This window comes from Camponotus vicinus, unplaced genomic scaffold, assembly GCF_025532165.1.
Source record: "Camponotus vicinus isolate PSW18456_S1 unplaced genomic scaffold, iyCamVici1.0 SCAF_14, whole genome shotgun sequence".
Classification (NCBI taxonomy): domain Eukaryota; kingdom Metazoa; phylum Arthropoda; class Insecta; order Hymenoptera; family Formicidae; genus Camponotus; species Camponotus vicinus.
This window is the reverse complement of record NW_028141950.1, coordinates 4,552,724-4,572,165: the sequence shown is the minus strand read 5'-3', so window position 1 is coordinate 4,572,165 and position 19,442 is coordinate 4,552,724. Positions and strand designations below refer to the sequence as shown.

Sequence of the window (19,442 nt, the reverse complement as noted above, 5' to 3'; positions counted from 1 at the left end):
GGAATGTGACACGGATAGTTAATTACGTTAATTTAATGTCTCGAATTTTTGTTTTATATTTTTCAATCTTTGTCCTTCGTATTTTATTATCTATCTCCAAGCAATTTAATTTCACATTTAATATATCACGATATATCTTGGAGTGTGGAAATAAAGCCACGCATGACGTAAGATTATGATAGAATTTTTATTATCACTCCATGACTAGATAATAATATAAAGATCCGTAATAACTCATAGTGATGTGAAGTTTACGAACTCTGCCAGACATGCGAACTTCTTCGGCCGCATACCCGACGAGGAGCGGAAAGAAATACGATTCTTATACTGTACAACATTAATCTCTCTTTTACGAGTCTAATATACTTCTCTTTACCGTTTCCTCCCCTTCGCGATAATCGTGTAATCCGCTGTTATGTAAAACGTACGTTTAAAGGGCAGGTAAGAGAAAAGACAAAGAGAGCATGATAGGGAGACAGAAAAGAGGAGAGAGGGTTGGGAACGATATTTATGCATATTATATACAATTCTATAGTGACGTTCTCTCTCTTTCTGTCTCTTCTGCTGCTACTACCGCTCATATTGTACGCAAGCACGTCATTTAATAGCAATATGAGGCATATGAATTCAAGAAATCACATTTTCTTGTTACTCCATTTATATTTTCTACATGCATTTGTTATAAATATTGTTTTTGTCACAGAATTTAAATAAGAAATAATATTAATAATCTTTTGAAACAATTTTATGACACAAATGTGCAATCTTTTTTTCTCTTCAAGGATTATCACGCGCAGTGATTCTCTTTTGATATATTTTCTCAAGAATTAATATAATTAACAAAAATATTATAATACTATATAATGTGTAAGAAATATTCTCTTTTTATCATGATTTAATTAATCATTGAAGATATTAATATAACAGATGAAGAGGAAAAGCAATCAAGTCTTGAAGTTAATCCAAGCAAGCCTCATATTACTATCATGCGTTACTTTTAGCATTTATCGTACATTCAAGAGGATCGAGTCACACATTTCTCTTTCCTGTTTTGATTATCAACATATTGATTTACTCGAATCGAGACTAACTGATTTCTCTCCCGATTTTTTCTCTGTCATTTATAAAATACTATTAATCGACGGTTTTATGTGACCTCGTAATATATCGACGAGCGAGGTGTAGTTCGAAGTTATAATTTTGATCGTTGATTGACTGCATAAATCGGCATACAAAAGTAGCAACGCAGAATGCATAAGTCAAAGATCGTGTAATTTTTTAAGATTATACGATCTCTGTGGCTTTGCATTGACTTCTCAAATTTTTCACAGATACAGTAATAGTTTAAATGCAGCCTTGAATAGATAGCATGAACAACATACGTTTGAAAAAACTTTCGTAATCACGTCAACAACTCGTTCAACGTAATATATTTACGTTGCGGCTTTTGCTCGTCGATGATTTTACGCAGCTTCAACTCTAGAGAAAGTTCTCAATTCAAATTGCTCGATTTTTAATAGTTTCTGTAAAAAAAAAAGAGTAAGGCAGAAAATTTAATAAAGCAAAATTGCTTTACACATTTAAATATATCAAGTAGATAGTTTTCAGGTTGAAATAAAACGACTTCAAAATTTTTTTACAACTGTAATTAAGAAAGAATAACTGAAATCGAACATTTTGAATTGGCTCAGCTTTTCCCATCGGTCTAATTCGAATTTACAATACACATTTCAAGATTCTAGCGTCACACGCAAGCAAGGTGAATCACACACCTCCGACGCCCGATTTTCAAGATTCAATTCTTGTTGAGAGATCACCTAAATAACGAAACAAATCGTTTTATTTCGATTGAGTGTATCTCAGAGTTTTTTTTTTATTTCCTTTCTTCAACAATAACAAATCAACAAGATATAATGTCTTGTGAAAAATCTTGTGAAAAATTTATATTATCTCTACATTCACTCTGAGGTTACGCACATATTTCTAAACATCTTTGAGATAGCAAAAGGAAATAAGACATATATGTACATATTAATACATTAACTAATTACGAATATTTACAGTTAAGATTATGAATTAATACATATATATTAATATTATGAATTTATACAGTTATTCTGGTGTTCTCGAAAAGCTGTAGCATGAAAATCGAGCTCATGTCAGAGGCAGTGGAATGATCACGTTCATGATAATGTGAATTCATCTCGCTGGACCGATTATCGATGAGAGTGCATCGTATATCAATATCTTGGTATCGCGAAAATGTCCATGTTATAAAATCTCTTTTCTATTCTTTGTTCCATTCAAAATTAAACGAGATTGATGAATTGATGGAAAGTGATACCTAGAAATTATTAACGATCGCTGAATCGGATTCTGTTCACCGAATCGTGACAAATCGATCCCTATCGAACAATCCGGGGACACGTTTAACACTACTTCCTATTTATTACTCGACAATCAAACTCCGTAATACCAAGAAACGAGGAACTTGTACATAAATATATTCAGATTAATCGTAGTATCGAATTGCGAATCGTACGTGTGTCATAAATGTAACGTTACACGGCGTCGATGACGGGAAATCGTATGAGAAGGGACGGTGTAAAATACCGATGTAGAATAACTCGTGGACTCGAGTCGTGCGAACATCATATTCCGTCGTCGTTGAAGACGATATCTTCATCGAGAGTGATCTTCAATGAATCTTCTCTTGAACGTCATATTACAGTTTTCAAAAAATTTCAATCAACAATTCATTAATTCAAATCCATTCTATCAATTGAATGAAAGTGAAAATATGAAAGATCCAAAAGCGAAGAGTGATGTCTATTTTCACTTCAAGTGACAAATCTCTCATTGAAATATTTATATATATAATTATTTATATATATAAATTTTTTATTGTAGGTTTTATAAAAATTATTTATATTTTTGCAATAAATTAAGAAAATATTCGATAAATATATACATATAATTATATTATAGAATAATTAATACTATAAGTGAAATCTCTCTGAAAAATGAAGATATCTATTTTAAAGATAATTCCTTTTTAATTGAAAAAAGAATTTATTCCAGGATATAATGATATTATCAATACAAAATGCAATGCAAAATATTTCAAAAAACCATAAAAATGTCAAATATGTTACTAAGAAGTTCATTTATATTTAGTGAAGAACAAAAATTATCACCGCGCTTTCGCTTTTAGATCTTTCATGTATAAATCCTGCATCAAAGACACTTAAAATAGACTCAGACTTTTATCCAATACGTTCATATCCTAGATTTTTAAAATTTGCAAAATCTTCCATTTTTCATTTTTTAAGGAAATATCGGAAAAGATGAGCGCTCTTCGACTTTCCTCGAAGATGACGACGGCGTCGTCGATTTCAGACGTACGCCCCGCGCCGACAGCACGTTATTCTATACGGTATTTGGCGACGCGCGGTTTTGGCGGGTTATGTGGCGTAATGGGAATGAGAATGATGGTGCGCGTGCGGGGGCGGTGGCTCACCAAGCCAGGAATCCGGCGACGGCGGAAAATCAGGATAACCGCCGGTACCGCTGTTACCGCCACTTCCTCCGCCACCGCCTCCACCGCCACCACCGCCGCTCGACTCGTTACTCAGATCAGACGCTGGTCCTGGCACCATGCCGCCCGGTCCCCCTGGAATCATACGTTTTCCGTCAGTCGTAAACTTGCGATACGAGCAGGAATAGTTTAAGCTTGAGTTTCATTCTATCTTAATCCGAGTATATTGACCACTAGACTAGAGGAAGTTGAGGAAGCTGAGAAAATTCAGTGATTTGAACAATTCGAAATATTGCAGGAATTAAAAAGAGCATAAAATTTTTTTATATAAAGAGAAGAATATCCATCGAAGGAGGAAAAATCGGACGCATCATAGCTAAGAAAGAATCAAAAGTAGAAATTTAATTAATATGTAGTTAAAAGTTCTATCCGATGAATTAATCGTGAAAATTGATAAATGATTTTTTACACCAATGTACGCGTATCCTATTAGAATATTTATTAATAATTCATATATATATTTTTTTTAAACTTACCGAGAGTAGTGTATACCGAGAGCCCAGCGTCCGGTGGATACGGGAACTGGGGCGGTAAGGACGGCGATCTAGACGTCGAGAGATACGGAGGTGTCGTTGCTCCCAGATATCCGCGGGGCGGTCCACCCCCGGCCCCGTTTCCACCGCCGCCTGGACTTGCGCCCTCGCCGTCCAGGCCCATGTTGACCACCGTTCCATAGCTGTCATTGCTCAAGTCTGCAAACAAATCGTTTCATTTCTAAGATTTCGGATCAGAAAATTAAATAAAAAAGAAAATTTTAAAAATACTCTAAAAAAATATTGGAAAAATATATATAAATCAAATACAGCGATATCTGAATTAGAATGTTGGATAAAGATTGACTGAAATGAGTGTGCTTTTATGTTTCGATGAACTATCTATTCGTAATGAGAAAATCGTCTTTTAACGCCGTAACTTTGTGGAAGTCGAAAGTCGAGTTGCCAACGACCGGCATCCATTGTCTGGGCTTCCCAGTACCCAGATGCCTGTTATCCGAGGGGAAGACGATCTTCTCAAATATTCAGGAGATCGCAGAGGCTAACTGCCGGCTTACCGTGTCCGAGATTTCAGGAAGATTGCGGGCCATTGAATTTATGCCTGCTATTACCTGTACTTATTCGAGAACGAATACCGCGCGCACATAATACATCGCTTGTCTGGATTACTTCGAAAGCAACTGATGTGATTATTAGAAATAACTTTATATATAATTATTTCGCGAGTTTCATTAATAATATAGCTCTCAAATTGCATGTAATGCAATAATTTTACGGACTGTTTCTCTTTCTCACATATTTCAAAAGACTGAATATTATCACAAATATTATCATTTTTCTTACATTTAATTTTCTATTCTTTTTAATTAAGTTTCATATTATTTGATTAAAATCCATATATTTGTGAAGTTAACTAGAATTGAAATTAATCTCTTTTTAAAATTGTTCCACACTTGCAGTACAAAATTTTTGTTACGATATTTCATCAGTATGAAAAAAATCATTAATTATGGAATAATATTTATAATCGAGAAGAATTGTAACACTTTAATGTATAATATTGTATGAGAGTATATTTATTATCTTCTTATTTTAGAAAGAATAATAGAACAATAATGCAACTCACCGTGATGGCCAAAGGTGGAGTCGAGGTCTACCTTCAGCTCGTCTTTATCAAGGAGCTTATCGTGTCTAGGCGAATGACCGCCAGCACCGCTCTTCATACTACGGAAGTATTGAGACCATCTTGTTCTACCGGCATCTTTTTTTAGCCTCTTTTCTTTTGCCCTCCTATGGAGATTATAACAAAGATTAAGTGATTAATAACGATCTTTATAGATAAGTAATTAATAAGGACTTCACTTCATTGCTTTAAAAAATTTTGCTGTAAACAAATTGATAAGCTCCAAATTACATAATTTATAGTTTTATGATATTTTGCAAAATCACGTTGATATTTATTCTTATATATTTTTAGAAATATTTAGTATTGTAATGGTAATGTTGTAATGTAGTAATTCATTCTTGATATAATGGTATAATGGATTCTATGCTATTAAAAAGGACGAGAATTTACATCAGAAAATTGTTAATATAAAATTTTTTATATCAGAATTTTTTCCCATCGCGTTTTAATATCACGCGTACAGTAGATGATACCCAGCACCGATATAATCAGGAAAAAGAATAAATTCTGAAACGATAAGTGGCTTTTATTCATTGTATTACATGAGTATATTTATGATAAGTACTTTCACATATCTCTAGCATCTCGTAGAAGATCTATTCACCATTATCGCTTCGCTAAAAATGTACTGAAAAAAATGTATCTTATCTGTCTCAAAGCAGGAGGCGGACATTAATCTCGCGTTACGTTATATATTGACTCGAATTCGCTGAAAAATTGCACTACACATGTGCATTTTATAAGCTTGCGTATATATTACGTGTTATATAGTATACATATTTATCTACAGCCATTGATAGAAGTCTTATTTACTTATCCTTCATGTTATATTTTCACGGCCGCTTTCTAACACTATTTCTATCTGATAATCGACGGAGGTCGGCGATCTACGATCCTCTTTTTAAGATAAAACATTTTTAAGATAAACCATTTTTCCACAACTTTGTTACGTTACTTTGTCTATAATATCACGTAGTGCCACTTGAGCGATAAGAGAGGGAAATCCACGGTTAGAAAGTAACAGTGCTTGCGAAATATCAATGGTCGTGGAATCTAAAATTAACGATATTTGTAGCATCAATTTTATTATTACAATCTCTCGTTCTCTTTTTTTTATTCTAGATTTATAATCTGGAAAATTAAAAATACGATATTTCTGTTTCATTTACGTCATTTATTAATATATAATTGTTAATTGGACTATTTAATATTTTTACGTTAAAAGAGATATAATATATGAATTCGAATGTCTTTCGACATTTTTGAATCTCTCGATTGCTTTCGCGAATGGCTTCGGAAACCGTATTAGAAGCCACGTTAATGCAGAATCCTGGTGATGAATCAGAATGCTTTTACTTTAATGATTTCGTCAGCATTAATTTTCTCTTCATAAAATTTTTTTATTTAATTCTTTTTCCATTCTATTCTTTGCCATTTTTATTCTCATATATATTGTATTGAACACATGCCTAGTTTGATTAGAAATGTCTCGGGAAGAGCTTGTGAAAAATTTTGTAAATGCTATTCAATTTTTCTTACCTATTTTGAAACCAGACTTGAACGACGCGCATATCGAGGCCTGTGTCTTGAGACAGCTGTTCTCGCACGTGCCTTGCTGGTTTAGGACTGGTGTTATACGCCAGCTTGAGAGTTTCGAGCTGCTTTGCCGTGATAGTTGTTCGCGGCCTTTTATTAGGTTGATCACCGTCTATACTTCCTCCATCTGCCAATTCTAGAATCCGATTGAGTTATGTATTGTGTTATCTTTTATGCGATTTTTAATTAATCAATCATTAATAATTTAATAGTTATGTATAAATAACATAAGTTGAATATAAATAATATAAAAATATTTAAATATTTGTAATATTTATATATCTTATATAGAAAATGTTATGTACATATATATTCAAATGTCTTTATGTTATTTATACTTTACCGTACTTTATTATCATGAAATTATCCTAAATTCAATTTTATTGTATTCAAATAATATTCTACATCCCATTCTAATTTTCATTACTGTCTCATGTATTGTAAGGTACGTAAGATAATTTACAAATTGACAACAAAAGATACTTAAGATTAAATCGATGATAAATACTGCTATAAATTGTCAAAATGAAATAAAATTGCACCTCGATAGTAAGAGAGTTAAATTCGCTAAGAAAAGAAATATTCAAAGAGTTACATAAAGATTATATCACCTTTCGCTTTGGCCTGCTCGTAATCAGGTTTGCAGACGAGTTTCCTGTCTTCCATGAGATAAAACTCGTCGCCGGTGTCCAGTTGCCGAGAGCAAAGAGCGCATGAGAAACACGTCAGGTGATAAACCAACTCCTGCGCCCTTCGGACCACCTGCGAAGGCGCCAAGCCTTGGCCGCAGCCCGCGCATTTCGTCCCGAAACGCCTGCCACACCAACAACATACAATATTTTCACATTACATTCACACATTAATGACAAAACTATACGGTTGGCGCAGCTTTATCGCGATTCCTCAAATCGCGTTAAAGATAATCGGATGCGGATACGGCACAGCGATAGCGATTATATATTACAGAATCATATTCCTGCTTATTGTAATCTACGACAATCTACATTAATTTTATTTTATTGTCATTTTAATGTTGGAATGCAATTATGAAGAATAATCCTATAATAAGGTTGAAAATGAAACATTGACAAAGATATGAAAAAGAATAAGAGAAAGCCGATTTAACTTCGAATAAATAAGGAAAAAATGACACTTCATTTTACGAAAAAAAACACCCTCTCGACAGGAAATCGATATCGGTATACTCGATATATGTATTTTGAAAAATAATATTTTTTTCTATGTCTTGTCATATATACTTCGCTATTATCGATAAGAGGATAAGTCAAACAAATAGTATCGAATGAAAGAAAAAAAGAGAAAATTTTGTATTTCTTTCTTTGATAATTCTATATCGAGGTTAAATCATTTTCTTGATATAATCAATGATTATAACTAGGAGATGAATTAATGACTAATGAATTGCGAAAAATATTTTGGATGATTTGTGATAAATAATCTTTTAACATATAAAGATAGAGTTTTTATAAATACGTTAAATATATTGTAAATTCATGATGCGCACGGAAAATAATTAAAATAATTATTTGAAAAGAGAATAATTATCTGCTAATTGCAATAATCAAATATTGCATAATGGTAATGCAATCGATGTTATTGAAATATGGACAGAATTTTGCGAAACTAATTCACAGAATATAAATAATATTTGCACTTAATTTATGCGGTTAAATTTGTGATAACGATTATTGGTGCTTACTTGAAGAAGTCATCTTTGCAGAACACGTGGCCGTTTCTCGCGAAACATTTGTCGGTCAACCTGGCACCACAATCCCGACACGTAAGGCATCTTGCGTGCCAACATCTCTCAAGAACCCTTAAAACGTATTTGTCCAAAATAACTTCCTGGCATCCACCGCATTTTGGTATCGTAGCTGTAACATATAGATCGAGACGATGAATAAACAAAGTTTCTAATACAAAGCGCAACGAAAAGTGTAGTATAAGATATTAATTATGATAGCATAGCTTAAATATAAGAAAAGAATTATAAAATAATAATAATATAAGAATTATATAACACACATAGATAATGATGAAAATATCGAGGCATTAATTATTTTCAAATAATAAGTGATTCAAAAAAAGAAGAGCTTTCCGCAAACACAACTTTATTGAATGAAAAGTTTATCAAAACTATATTCTTCAATTTCTGGTAAAATTTAATAGAATTTTAATTTAAGATTTAGTTACAAAGATATATGATGGTAAAAATTGGAAACTTGTAAAAAATGATGATTGCTTCGATATTTTGCTAAAAAGAAAATCTTCAAATGATTTTAGAAATCTGTCATATGATGCGATAACTCTGTTTAGTTTTTAATTTATTTTAATATATAATTAATACAATTTAAAATAATATATATTTTATCACGCATGTGTGCGAGACACACTTTAAATTGAACACACATTAAATTGAAATACATAGTCAATCTTAATCGCAGTATATTATATAATATCTCAGTAGTATCTGAAATAATGCCAGTATTAAAAAGTAACAATTAAATCAATATTGCCGCAACATTAATATTCTTCCAAAGGCTGAATAAAGAATGACAATTTTCGAATCCGAATACAAATTGTTTCGCACAGCGTAGAAATTTAAAATTAACATAAAAATTACTAAATCTATAAAATTAATGTATGCTGTTAATGTATGTGTGCGTATTCAGAGTTTATTTCGTAAATTCCAGACTTAAAAATCATGTAAATATATAATTATTTCTGATATTATTTTCAAAATATTCACGATAATATACAGGTGCAGCCGAGCATTAGCGATGCACGTATCTATTTTCCAAATATTCATTATTTTATCTATCTAACGAGAAGAGGAAAAAAAGACCCTCTAAAAGGCAGATAAATTTTAGAGATATTCGATTCTTTCGACACACTTTCAGGTAACAGACATATAATAACTATCATATCTTAGCACCCAAATATGTTCAAAATCAAGAATATTGAACTGCTACGTGATCTCGACGTAATGTCCATTCCTTCTAAGTGTATCTCTAACACCGAAAATAGACCTAAGCAATTAGAAGAAAAGAACAATTAGAGAAATATCGGAGAATTTCTTAGAACTTTTATCACTCGGAACTTGTTCGTCGGCACTTACGGTGAAGGATCGCCGGGAGGTGACGCAGACGATCGAGATCAATGGCGGGCTGATCTAAGGGATACATGCCGTGTGATATCGTGGAACCGACACTGTCGAGATCCGAGCCATTGCGCTGTTCTTGGCGAACGTTGCGTGACTCCGGGCTACTCTGCGGCGTTAGAACGTTGTGCCGCTGCGATCGGTACATCCCTTCCAGAGGAAGAGCCTCGCATCCCAACAACTCCAGTCTGATCTTGGTCATAACTGTTGCCACTTGCTCAGCTTGCACAGTCGCACTCCCTGCTGTATATTATCTACCGCATTCGCGACCTCTCGGCGAACGAATCGCGCTGCGAGGCTGATATCGTGCGCTTTCCCGCAATATCGTGATTCTTTTTATCGAGATGTCCGATATCTCCTAAAGGCACTGCGTCGAACAAGACGGCATCTTTGTAGATTTATCTCCGAGATGTGGGCAGCGGAGAAAAAGCTTCGAGCCTTCAATCGTAGGAACGACTTTCGGAGTAACTTTCCTTGCGTGGAATAGATGAAGACACATTTCATTGGGATTTTCCTTCAAAAATTATTGATTACAAATTCCGCAGAGTCACCAGCCATATCTATCGTGCAACTAGTTTCTCGGTCAGATACTTCGGACCTACGAATTGCTCGAAGCTCGTTGAAATAAGAGCTCTTCAAGTACATCATCTCTTGGATATAATTCTGGGTGACGTCGAACGTGCGCTCTACGAGCTTGTTAACGACTCGAAGATGCAAAAAAACGAATAAACTTTATCTTATCGGAGCAATGCTCCCTTGAACGGTATCACTTGCAGGAAAGTGAAAAACAGATCTGCGATATGACGAGTACAGTGCAAGGGTACGCGCTCGACTGCCTTGCTGGCGATGATGTTGCTCGTGCGCACGTGATATTCATGGGTGTGGCGGCCGATCGGTGGGGCGAATGCCTGGATTATTGGGTGCAGAGGCACCCACCGGATGCTGGCGTGGGTGCCGATTGGAGAGACACCCGACCGCCTCTAATATGGCGCACGCCATTCGACTCTGGTGCGCCGAAGTCACCCTCGTTGCGCGAAGGGATGAGGATCTTGGAGGGAAGAAAGAGAGAGGGAAAGAGAGAGAGAGGGAGAGAGACGAGGCCGACCATCATCGTCGGTCGCTGACGGTGGAGGGCGATATTTAATCCTTTCGGACGCGAGACCGAAGATGCTGTCAGATGCCGCTGTTGGATGCAAGCCGATTTTTTTTGCACATGTTTTGCGTGTTTTTTATTCGCGCGTTGTTGAAAGTTAGATTGTATGTTTCCGAGGGGGTGATTTCTGGTACCTAGCATTTAGGTTGATACGCAAAAGACCGATACATGCTCGCTTTCCTGAACTATTTATTTCCATTCCGAAGCGATACGAGCATATTAGCGATATTGAAAAATACGTTATGTACTTTCGTAATTATTTATCGTTAGATCTTTCATAAGCGTGATTCATAAATAGTATCATAAAATGAGCGAAATCTAATTTCGTTTAATTAAAAATTCTTGAAAATATACCGTCTACGAAGAGAGACTGACATTTACGACGTCACGTGACATTGTTTTAATATGAATGATATGGAAAATCGTATAATATATTTATCGTTTATTGCAAGCAAACAGATTTATAGTAAGATGACAGTCTGGGGAAAGCCTCATTCTCTTGTGTCGGGTATTGAAAATTCCTGAAAATATGTTGTGTCGCTTAATAACTCGACGCTGCTGGTCCGTCGCAGATTATCGATGCATCGCGGCGGCTGTATTCATTGGAATCGTCGCGCAAAAGAATTCACGAATCATCCCTCGAGAGTTCCTTTGAGCCCGGGCTGCTGGTTCCCTTCGATTCGGTAAGCAACGAGAGGAGCCGGCAGTAAGTAAGGATAGCGGCTGGGAGTAAAAAGGAAGAAGGGAGAGAAAAGGAGGCGCGGAGGAGGGAAGGAGGACGACAGGACACAAAAGGAATCCAGCGAAATTAAGAACGATCACGGGGATGAGGGACGCCATTTTATAATCTTGAGATCATTCGCGAGATATATATATCTCTCTCTCTTCCGCTCTTCTCATTTTATTTCTTCCTTTTTACGATCTCCTCTTAACGATCGCTCGTGCATTTTCGACCGTACAAATCGATTGTATACAAACGCATATAGAGATTTTGAAAACTGCAACTGTGAATATGGAAGGACGAAGTCCTTTTTCTCGGTTTACTTTCAATTGATTAATCCCTTCGAGCATTTAATTCTTCGATTAATAGTTCGATGGATCAGCCGCGAAAAGCAAGAGAAATTATGTTGAAAAATTACTTATAAAATAAATTGTCTTGTAAAGAATCTGTATTGTCGTTAAAAATATAGATAATTGATATTATTATTGAGTTATTCTTCATGCATATATGTATATGTTTCTCATACATAATGATTTCGTATAAAATATTTGCGATATTAATTCACTTCTCGTTTAATTTAGCACATATCTATATTTTACTACAAATATTGTAATTTAGTAGATATATTATTATCTTTCTCTATTTAAAATTTATTATTAACTTGCTAAATCTATTCATTTAAGCTCTATATATTCGGATTATTATATTTATATGTTATATATTTATTTCCTCTATTTTCGTTCGCGTTTTAGCCTCCTTTTCAGGGCGATAGATCAATTTTTGCTAAAAAAATATTTGGCGCAACCACTTTAATCGATCGCTTTCATGAGTTTTTCCGTGAGGCAGATACATGTATTGTATATATACGCACATTTTACGCATTCAGATATATCGACGGAAGTCGACGCGCATAAAGACTTTGATCGATGTGCGCAATATTTTTCTAACGCATCGCGACGATCATTAAATTTTCCACCTGACCACGAAATAACAGATGGCACGATGTTCTCTATGCGCGCACAGTTGATGCCCATAAAATCTGTCATGCATACGTATCGCCAAAAGGGTGTATCGCCGAAAGTAAGCCACGCGATAAATGAATGTCAGGACTGCCTGACTTTTATATCAAGTTCCGCACCCACTGTAAATACGTTAAATATGTATCACATCACGCGGGGCATAAAATATTTCGATTGTGAAGGAGGTTCGAATAGTGTATTCTATGTAGAATAGACTTTAAATTTGTTGTAATTTTTAACAGAAGATTCAAATTGTAAGCTCGACAGAAAAATTTTGAGTCATATATAATTATTTTCAATTCATCATATAAATTTTCAATTTTCAATTTTCAATTCATTATATAAAAAATTATTAAAACATCATTAAAAAATGTTTAGACATAAAATTAATCTCATAAATAAATTTTTATATAGATAAAATTAATCTTATAAGGATAAATAAATATGTATCATTTCTTTTTTAAGGTTTGCATCTTCTGATATAATATTTAACATGTTATATTTTGTGTAATTTGAACTATAAATGTTAGCTATCTTGTAAGATACATAAAATTGAAGATTTTCTCTCCGTCTCAATCACAATTGAAATTCTTCCGAATGTCTCTACTTAAAGAACTTTGCAAAACAGATTTATCTAGAAAAGTTTCGTACGAGAAATTCCAAATATCTTGTCACATCCGAAGAAAGACACGACTGCGAAAAGTAATCTTATTGCCGGCGATATCGTCGTGGACGCAATTACTGTTCCCTCTCACGAATCGAACGCGAACTCTTGATTTCGACGACGATCCTCATGCGAAATCGGCGATGGTACGAGAGCGTGTCTTTGCGATTGCGCGACCCCGTGACTTCCGTGGGCGTCCTTCCACCCGGGCTTCGATCACGCGAACCCACCCTTTGTCGGCTCCGTCGCACACACGTCGACACGCCTCCAGGAGTCGTCCGTCATCGTAAAAAGCGTCACCGCGGGGAGGCTGCAGGCGGGTAGCGTAAGCTCAACAAGGGTGGAAGACACCTCGAACTCGCTCGTTTCGCTCATCTTAATTCACGCGACATTTATCGATGTAAAGTTTCACACCCTTAGGAAAGAAAGCTCCTGAGAGCGAAGTGTCAGAGCGATCATTTTTTAATTCGATGTAACAAATATACATATATGTAGAAAGCATATATCTTAGTTTGCCCTTCTGTCATTTATTTTGCACACAAAATATATATTTATAAAATACATCCCTTTAGGAAATATCAGCTGGAACCAATTGTCACGGACCTGAGCACATAATTAGCAAACAGCGGTCGGACAAGTGACCGCTATGAAATATAAAGACCCATATATACGAGGCACGTTTTTTAATTTAACTTGCTCCAAGCCGGATGAGGAGAGATTGGTAGGATGAGGTGGGAGAAGACCCGCGAAGGTAGTCCAACTTGGGGGGATACGACTGCATATAATCGAATTTGCACCGGAGAGATCTCTTTCTCTATGGGCGTTTCCATTACGTTGGCGGGCGATAAATTACGCCACCCTTGCCGCGCGTAAATAGATTTGAATTTATGCCGCACGTTCTGCCCCATTTACGCATATGGTTTTTTATTCCTCTTCCAACGCAACACACAAGAAACGGCGATACGTATTCGCGATCCTTTTGACGAGCCGTCGCTATAAAATTTGCATGCCAAAAAGGCAATATTTTTTTATAAATGTATTTTATTTGGGTGAACATTTCTATTAGAAATATGCACATACGGTAATTAAATTAATTGAGATATATTATAAATATATAATATATCATTTATCTCATCTTATATCTCATGTCTCTTTTTATCAATATTAATATCTGTGTATTTTTCATAGTAGAAAACACAAAGTAAATGTAAAGTAAAATAGATTCTAAATTAAAGAAAAATTTCAAATAATTTTTTAAATTTGGAAAAATTAGTTTTTAAAAGTTATTAGAATAGTATAATATGAATAAAATAATAAATAAAACTATATTTTTTATTAATTTAAAAAAAAAATAAATTTTTTTTTCTTATATACCGCTGACATGTACAATATATCGCTAACACATACCAATAATTTAAAAAAGTCGAAAAAGATTAATTTAAAACAAATGCGTATCTCTTTTTTTATATTATTAATCAGTATATTATATAATACAAAAAATTATTCTTCAACATTATAATTTACACAGCACGAAAGTACAAAATAAAAATTTCTAAGGGTGAAAGAAATCCTTTTTCATATTCTTACTAAAGTTTACCGCATGCTATGAAAAGAAATGGCTATTCCACACTTTTACAAATTGTTGCACATATTTGTGCAAGGAAGACGTGAAAAGAGTATCTTACTTTTAAGAATATTTCAATTATTCATGTCGGCAGGAAGGAGAAAAACGCCGAAAGAGGAAAATAAAATCGTAAAAAGTTTTACTTTATATATTTCGATGTACTTCTTTATGGCTAATATTTTCGCGGAAAGCAGGACGCGCATTTCAAGCGTCCTATTTCAAATCTGGAAACGGGGGTCCAACTCCGAACGCCAGGCAAAGTTTTGCTACCTCGGACCAAGTGCAGCCAATATACGCGAGTCGGTACCAGATGTGCCATTGTGCCGGCGTCGAGGAAGAGTGAATCGCCGTAGGTGCACGTATTCAGGGCGCGCGTATCCACACCCGACGAAGGAGGAAAGCAGGAGCAGGATGAAAGAGAACTCTCGCGTGGGTGCGCCGACATAGTGGGACAATCGTAGCCACCTCTCCCGGCTTTCTCCTGCCTCAAACCCTGCGAAAAGCCCCTCGCAAAGCTGTCACCATTGTCATCCTCGAGCGAGGTCTCTGTCTCTCTCTCTCTCTCTGTCTCTCTCTCTCTTTTGAACGTGCTTCGACGATTAAATAGGCTTAAGTGATGTACGGATGCGCATTCGCTCATTGCATTTGCAGTGCTGAGACCTCCCCTTCTCTACTCGGATTGAAGTTCGTACCTGGCAGGTACAAACTCACGCAAAAAAAATGTATGTGATCAAAGGATAAAATTGATCCGGACATGAAAACAGATACTTGGATTTGATGTAACCGGAATTAGCTAAGTTAAAATTAATGGAAAATGATATTCATGACAATAGATTCTAATTAACTAAAATTTAATGTTAAATAATAATTTCATTATTATTCGATATTATTAATATTGATGATTTTATGATTGATTCGAAATATTAATCCTCATTAATGTCAATTGATAATTCCAGAATTAAGTAATCATACGATATTCTTATCTTAACGTTGATTAACTCGAGAGCAATCTGGTGATTTGTGCGTCGAATTTTGTGGCTGGGGTTTCGAAAACTCTGCTCATGAATACAGAATCCACGGCATCGCCGAGTGCGCGTATCGAGGGTGATTCCGGCCGGCAATAAAACGAATCCGAGGTGTGCCTAACCAACGATATTAATAAATCCAATATCTTCCGACCGATAAAACGGCAACCGAGTCGTGTTATTCCGACGTCCCTTCTACTTTCATAAACAGTTGGCCCATTCATGCGCGCGCGGAATCGTCAGAAATTGTGCAAATACGTATAAAATACGCACAATGTGTCCGCGGAGCCGCGTAATACGTGTTGCGGATCACGATCCTTCGATAAAAAAATGTATACGAGATGCTCTTCCCTGAGAGAAATCGGAGCAACTCTTGTTTCGACAAATTTCTTATTGTCTTTTATTTTTATTTTACGAGAGCACCATATATATAATATTATATATGAAATTTATTATACATTAAACTCTGATCATTTCTTCTATTTTACCTTAAAATCACTCCGGCAAATAATTAATCGCGCGCGAGAGAAAGCGAATCAAGACGCCATCGGCTATCATAGTCAATCATCGCGTTATCGGAGCAACGAAGTTTATAAAGATACAGATAAAACAAGTGCCGTATAGAGTAAATGAGGGTTTCCCCGCGCGGGCAGGATGGTCCCCCGCACGCATTATTTATGCGCACCGCCCATTGCGTGTCGTGAATACACACGCGCGCGCGTGCTTTGACTCGCGCATATGGGGACATTAGCTACCCCATTAAACATTTCATCCGCGTGCTCCTCTCGTAGGGAAAAAAAGGACGTACCTGGGCGATTCGCCGGCGAATCGATCACTTTCGCTGATACGCTGTGGGGTCCGTATGACGTTTGCAAATTACATGGAATCGTATCGGTACATCGATAAACTCGAACAAGATTTATGCGAAAAAATTCTAGCTGCGTAAGAATTTCCTAAATTTTATAAACTAAAAATTAAAAAATAAATTAAAAAATTATAAACTGAAAAATTCGTTTTAAAATTAGAAGACTTAAAAAATTCATGTACAAGAAACAAAATTCATTTTAGAAGTTTGATATAAAGTTTGATTGAGTAACAATTCTTTTTAGCTGATATGTGGCATTTTATTAAACAAATATTATATTCTATTTACAAAAAAATTATTAAATTAAAAAATATAGTCTGAATATCTGAAATAATCGATTTCGTCGCGCAAGAATTATAATCTCTAAGAAAAAAGTCGATGACGTATAATCGATGACGCCCCATTTCAATCGTGATAGGCATTTTTACTACTGTTCGCTTAGCCTACTTTCGCGAATCGTAGTAATTCACGATCACACGGCGTAATAACGTGTGTTAGTGTAGAGATATCTGCTAATGTATATATACACGTGCACGCACGTTACGTGTACATCCGCACCTTCGTATAACGCTACTCGGTATATGTACTGCGGGTTAGAACATTTAGCAAGTACATTAAGGAAATTGCGTGGACTCTTTGCCGCACCCTGCTGCAGACCCGTGCCGTATTAAAGCACACACGAAGGAAGCATCGGGACGACTGGAGGTGGCCTCTTCCGAAGCAGTGTCTCTCAAAGTCTTTGTGAGTCTAAAGCAACGCAAGAGATGAAGAGATAAGGATCGGCCATGTCTCTTCATTCGATGTTCCAAAAACAAACATATATATATATATATGTGATTCTGGAAGGATTAACAGATAGTCTGGGTTTTATCTTTTATGGATTTTTTAATTAAATTAAAGTCAATTTTTCTTTTCTAAAAATATCAGTAATTTTTGAGTCAAAAACAAAGGTGATGCAACTTCGAAATTATTTATTTATTAAAGAATCTTTTCTTCATTCGTTTTAATTTCTAAATTCTTCTTGCTTTTACAAATCGAAAGTATTTTCGCTAGTCCCATTTGAGAAACTCTGTCGTCGATAGCGACACAACGCGCTCACACCCTTCGGTGCATCAGAGTAAGTAAAGCGGCGCGGATAGAAAAAGAGGAATACACGCTCTCTCGGATACCGTACCGAGTGATACCGAGCGCGCGTGAGGGCGAGATGAAGGGAGATAACGGGCACAGGAGGGGCCCAGAGAGAAGACAGAGGGCCAATGGGGCGGAGAAGAGAGTCGTGGATCCGAGGGTGGAAACGGGCTGCTCCACCAGACCCCGGATGAGACAAGTAGGGTCAAGTGAACTAAAGCGAAACTACCGGGGACGCGGGTGTTAAGGGGACAATATACTGCTCTCGCACCGGACGGGGGGAGGAGGAGAGCCACGTCGGGGGTGAGTCGAAGATGGGTTTAATCTATTACCGCGACTCGGGCCAAGTGGCTTCTTGTTACACGCTCGTTTGGACGAGACGGAATCTCCGAACTGATATGATGGAAAATGCAAACGAATGTAAGCGATGCGCTTTGAAGAATATTAATTCGCGTTATACATTAAAATATCCTTAATAAGAAACGTTAAAATTTTGTCTTTTATTGTTTCTTTCTTTCTCTTTCGATATATCCGAATATATATATTTTTTTCACTTATAGTTTATAAAAAGATATAGCTTTAAAATCATTCAAATTATTTATTATCGCAATTAAAATAATATACCGTGTAATAAGATATAAAAAAAGAAGAATAATTTCTCAAATCAAGGAAGCTTAATATATTCTTTTTCACCTTCATTTTTGACATTTTTGACATTTTTCACTTATTTGATTCATTAATCCCTTGTGCCATTTCATTTAATCAATGGCGACAATTGTTTTTATGTTTCTTCACGGTATGCTGATTTAATTTTCGGTGCCGGAAAAAGGGACAGATGTCTTTAATACCTCTATTATTTTGCCTTTGTCCTTCCCGATTGACGAATCATTCGCGCCGGGATTCGTAAGCGGAACGCGACGTCGTCGTTTCTACGTAGACACGTTATTTCCGGAAAAGGTTAACACAGCCGGAAATCAAAAGGTCGCAAGGTGCTCGACGTCTAGCGGGATGTTATTAATTTATTTTTCTCGGCTCACCGAACGCGCAGCTGCTTTTACGAGTTTACTTTTATGCGCATGAAACAATTGTAGTTACATGTATGTTCTCATTTCAAAATTAAAACTTTACTTAACTATTCTCTTTCTAAACACGGTTTCACGAGATTTCATCATAACTATATATCTTTAA

At 35.7% G+C, this 19,442-nt stretch overlaps 1 protein-coding gene across 2 annotated transcripts in view; it reads right to left on the bottom strand.

The window, feature by feature from the left end:
* Window positions 1-45: 45 nt before the first annotated feature.
* Window positions 46-19,442, bottom strand: part of Lim3 (Lim3 homeobox protein) — a 46,681-nt gene continuing 27,284 nt past the window's right edge. Inside the window, exons 1-7 of one of the 2 annotated variants that reach the window (XM_083088220.1) lie at window positions 10,014-11,117; window positions 8,595-8,769; window positions 7,486-7,688; window positions 6,818-7,010; window positions 5,219-5,382; window positions 4,075-4,290; window positions 46-3,673 (exon numbers count right to left, since the gene is read on the bottom strand). In XM_083088220.1, the coding sequence (XP_082944346.1) occupies window positions 3,465-3,673; window positions 4,075-4,290; window positions 5,219-5,382; window positions 6,818-7,010; window positions 7,486-7,688; window positions 8,595-8,769; window positions 10,014-10,257 (1,404 nt within the window). In that variant the 5' untranslated portion in view covers window positions 10,258-11,117 and the 3' untranslated portion in view covers window positions 46-3,464. Of the gene's footprint in view, window positions 3,674-4,074; window positions 4,291-5,218; window positions 5,383-6,817; window positions 7,011-7,485; window positions 7,689-8,594; window positions 8,770-10,013; window positions 11,118-19,442 lie in introns of those variants that run through there. The other variant, XM_083088219.1, reaches the window with a different exon arrangement.